Source organism: Acanthisitta chloris, unplaced genomic scaffold (genome assembly GCF_000695815.1).
Source record: "Acanthisitta chloris isolate BGI_N310 unplaced genomic scaffold, ASM69581v1 scaffold7208, whole genome shotgun sequence".
In the NCBI taxonomy this organism is placed as follows: Eukaryota; Metazoa; Chordata; class Aves; order Passeriformes; family Acanthisittidae; genus Acanthisitta; species Acanthisitta chloris.
Window position 1 is genome coordinate 270 of NW_008686389.1, and position 3,845 is coordinate 4,114.

The following is a 3,845-nucleotide window of genomic DNA, read 5'->3' on the forward strand; positions in this document are numbered from 1 at the left end:
GCTCCTTCTCTAACACCACCCCTTCCTCACACCCCTGTGCCTCTCTCTTCTCAGCACTTGCTCCTCTTCTTGCTCTTCGTTGGGCCTTTCAACTGCTTTGCCAGTTACAGCCGTGCCACCGAGCTCTTCTACAGCCTCAACGAGGGTTTGCCTGCTGGGGTGCTGATCGGCAGCCTGGCCCGTGACCTGCGTCTCCCGACGGCTGGGGGTCAGCACGCTGAGGCTCTGCAGCCCCCACTCTCCTTCACTCTGGCTTCCCATGGCTTGGGGGGACAGTATGTACAGCTGGACAACCGCTCCGGGGAGCTGCACACCTCGGCTGTGGAGATTGACCGGGAAGCTCTATGCGTGGAAAGCAGTGGGGCCGCCATCCTGGGGGGAGCAGCTGCTGTCTCCTCTTCCTCCTCCTCATCCGAGTCATGTCTGCTGCTGCTGGATGTGCTGGTGTTGCCACAGGAGTACTTCCGCCTGGTGAAGGTAAAAATTGCTATCCGTGATGTCAACGACAATGCGCCCCGATTCCCTGTGCCCCACATCCGCCTCTCCGTGCCTGAGAATGCACCCGTGAACACCCGCCTGGCTATTGAGCACCCAGCCCTTGATCCTGACATGGGCACTAACAGTGTCCAGACCTACCGCCTGCGCGATAACTACGGTGTCTTCACCCTGGATGTGGAAGAGAATGAGAGTGGGGAGAGGACTCCCTACCTGATTGTTATGGGGGCACTGGACAGGGAGGCACAGGATGAGTATATCACAGTCATCGTTGCTGAGGATGGGGGGACGCCTCCACTCGTGGGCAGTGCCACCCTCACTATTGGCATCAGTGACATCAATGACAACTGCCCGCAGTTCAATGACTCGCAGCTTAATGTCACTCTTTATGGGAATTCCAGCCTAGGGACACACGTGGCTACTGTCCACGCAGTCGACATGGACCTTGGTTCCAATGCTCAGATCACCTACTCCTACAGCCAGAAGGTCCCCCAGCCATCCAGAGACTTGTTCCATTTGAATGAAAGCACAGGAACCATCACACTCTCCACTAAAGTTGATGGGGACACTCCAAGACTCCACAGGCTGATTATACTGGGTAATGGTCCTGGGTGTATCCCTGCTGTGATCACAGTGCTAGTGACCATCATCAAAGTCATGATGAGGCCACCTGAAGTTGTCCCTCGTTTCATAGCTAATGAAGTGGAAGGGGTGGTATACTTAAAAGAACTGGAGCCTGTCAACACACCTATAGCATTTTTTACCATCAAAGACCCTGATGAAAAATACAAAGTCAGTTGCTCTTTGGATGTTGATGGGCCTTTCAGACTTTCACCATACAAGCCATACAGCAATGAATACCTATTGGAGACCACAAAGCCTTTGGACTTTGAGACACAGCAGCTGTATGAAATCTCCATAGTTGCATGGAACTCAGAAGGATTTCGTGTCAGCAAAGTAATCAAGGTACAGGTTCTGGATGACAATGACAACTCGCCAGTTTTCTCTGAACAGGTGATAGAGTTGTCCATTGAGGAGAACAATGTTCCCAATGCTTTTTTGACCAAACTGCATGCTAGTGATGCTGACAGTGGAGAACGAGGGCAAGTGTCCTATTTCTTAGGTCCTGATGCCCCTTCCTATTTTGCTTTAGATAAAATCACAGGAGTTCTTACAGTTTCTACCCAACTGGACAGAGAAGAAAAAGAGAAATACAGATATACTGTCAAAGCAGTAGATTCTGGGTTCCCTCCAAGAGAATCAATAGCAACTGTCACCATCACAGTATTGGATAAAAATGATAACAGTCCAAGGTTTATCAATAAGGATTTCAGCTTTTTCGTGCCAGAAAACTTTCCAGGTTTTGGTGAAATTGGAGTTATAAGTGTCACAGATGCTGATGCAGGGCAAAATGGATGGGTTGCCCTTTCTGTTCTGAATGGGAGTGATATTTTTGTCATAGATACTGGGAAAGGAGTTTTAAGAGCTAAAGTCTCCCTGGACAGGGAGCAGCAAAGCTCCTACGTTCTGTGGATTGAAGCAGTTGATGGTGGTGATCCTGCCTTATCTTCCACAGCAAAAATAACTATCCTTCTTCTGGACATAAATGACAACCCCCCTTTGGTCTTGTTTCCTCAGTCTAATATGTCTTACTTGTTGGTTCTTCCTTCTACCCTTCCTGGCTCTCCCATCACTGAGGTCTATGCTGTTGATAAGGACACTGGCATGAATGCAGTCATAGCTTACAGCATCATTGGAAGAAGAGGCCCTCGACCCGAGTCATTTAGAATTGACCCCAAAACTGGTAATATCACCTTGGAAGAGTCACTGATGCAAAATGACTATGGCCTCTATCGGCTGCTTGTAAAAGTGAGTGATCATGGCTATCCAGAGCCTCTCCATTCCACTGTCATGGTGAATCTTTTTGTCAATGATACTGTTAGCAATGAGAGCTACATTGAAAGTTTGTTAAGAAAGGAGCCAGATATCAGTATAGAAGAAAAGCAGCCACAAATATCCATAGAGCCTACACATAAAAAAATGGAGTCAGCATCCTGCATGCCTACCTTGGTAGCTCTGTCAATTATAAGCTTGGGTTCAATTGCTTTAGTGACAGGGATGGGCATTTACATTTGTTTAAGAAAAGGGAAAAAGCATCACAGAGGAGATGAAAATTTGGAAGTACAAATCCCATTAAATGGAAGAATTAACCTGCACATGTTGGAGAAGAAACCAGTGGAGATTTCTAACATTTGATGTTTCTCTGTGTATAAATCCAACATCTGAAAAACCCCGAACAACACTGAAACACGTAGCTGTGGGTTGTATTGACAGAGGTTGCAATGAAGGACTGCTAATTTATAACTTAATAATATTATAATTGTAAATAGCTGTTTACAGTTTTTTTAATTCAAATTCAGTGTACAGCTTTTTTATGAAATGTTAGTAACTAACAGCTAGCACCCTGACTATAAAAACATGGACATCATTTCCAGCTTTCATAAATCAGTAAGATCAATGAACATAAAAAAGTGGAAGGTAAGATGATGCATTAAACTCAAGTTTTAAAAGTCTTTTTAACCACGAGAGGGCATCAGATGCTCCTGAGCAGGGAACTGTTCGAGGTACTGTCCATGAGATAAACAGAGTATATTTTAAATATATTGATTTTAATATAAAATACTCATTGGCATACAGACATTTAACCACTAAGAAAAAAGAAATGTCTGTCCCGATGTATGTATAATTAAAAGCATAAAGAAGTTAAAATGCACTAGTAATAAAAACCAGAATGTTTATTACCTCACAAGTAAAGCTTATACAGTAGGATAGAAGAGGCATTAACAAGAAGTGCAATTCCTGTTGAGCAAGAATGCAAGATACTGTAATGAGAATCTGAACTGCTGTGACATATCATCTTTCATTTTTCTCCAGATTTCACCCTCATTGTCATTTGCTTCAGCAATCTGCTGGACATTTTTATGGAAAAATTATATTTAACATTTCCTACCACAAGTAATAATAGAGCCCCATGCTCATCCTTGTGAACATGCCAGACACAAGGAAGTAAGGGAATGGATAAATCTTTAGTTGTCATAAAAGTGGTGATATTTTTTTGTACTTTGGGCAATCTGTCAGTAGTACTCCATCAGTTTGGTTGTGTAATAGATTTTTTTCATGTGTTACTTCTGAATTTGATCTGCCAGATGAAAACAAAAATCACTTCATATTCTAAAGAATTGTAGGACTTAGTTTATTCTGACTGTTGCTCCTTTCTGGATTGGTATTTCATGTAAAAGATCTTGTTTCTGACTCTTGGTGAGAATTCCTGGCTCCTTTTCATTGGCTTT

General features: G+C 43.8%; 1 protein-coding gene across 1 annotated transcript; it reads left to right on the forward strand.

Annotated features, from left to right (window-relative positions):
* Window positions 1-54: 54 nt before the first annotated feature.
* On the forward strand, window positions 55-3,212 carry PCDH20 (protocadherin 20; the record flags this gene model as incomplete). Its single annotated transcript, XM_009080093.1, has 1 exon — window positions 55-3,212. A coding segment is annotated over one exon (2,697 nt), but the record flags the coding sequence as incomplete, so codon positions are not given.
* Window positions 3,213-3,845: the final 633 nt, after the last annotated feature.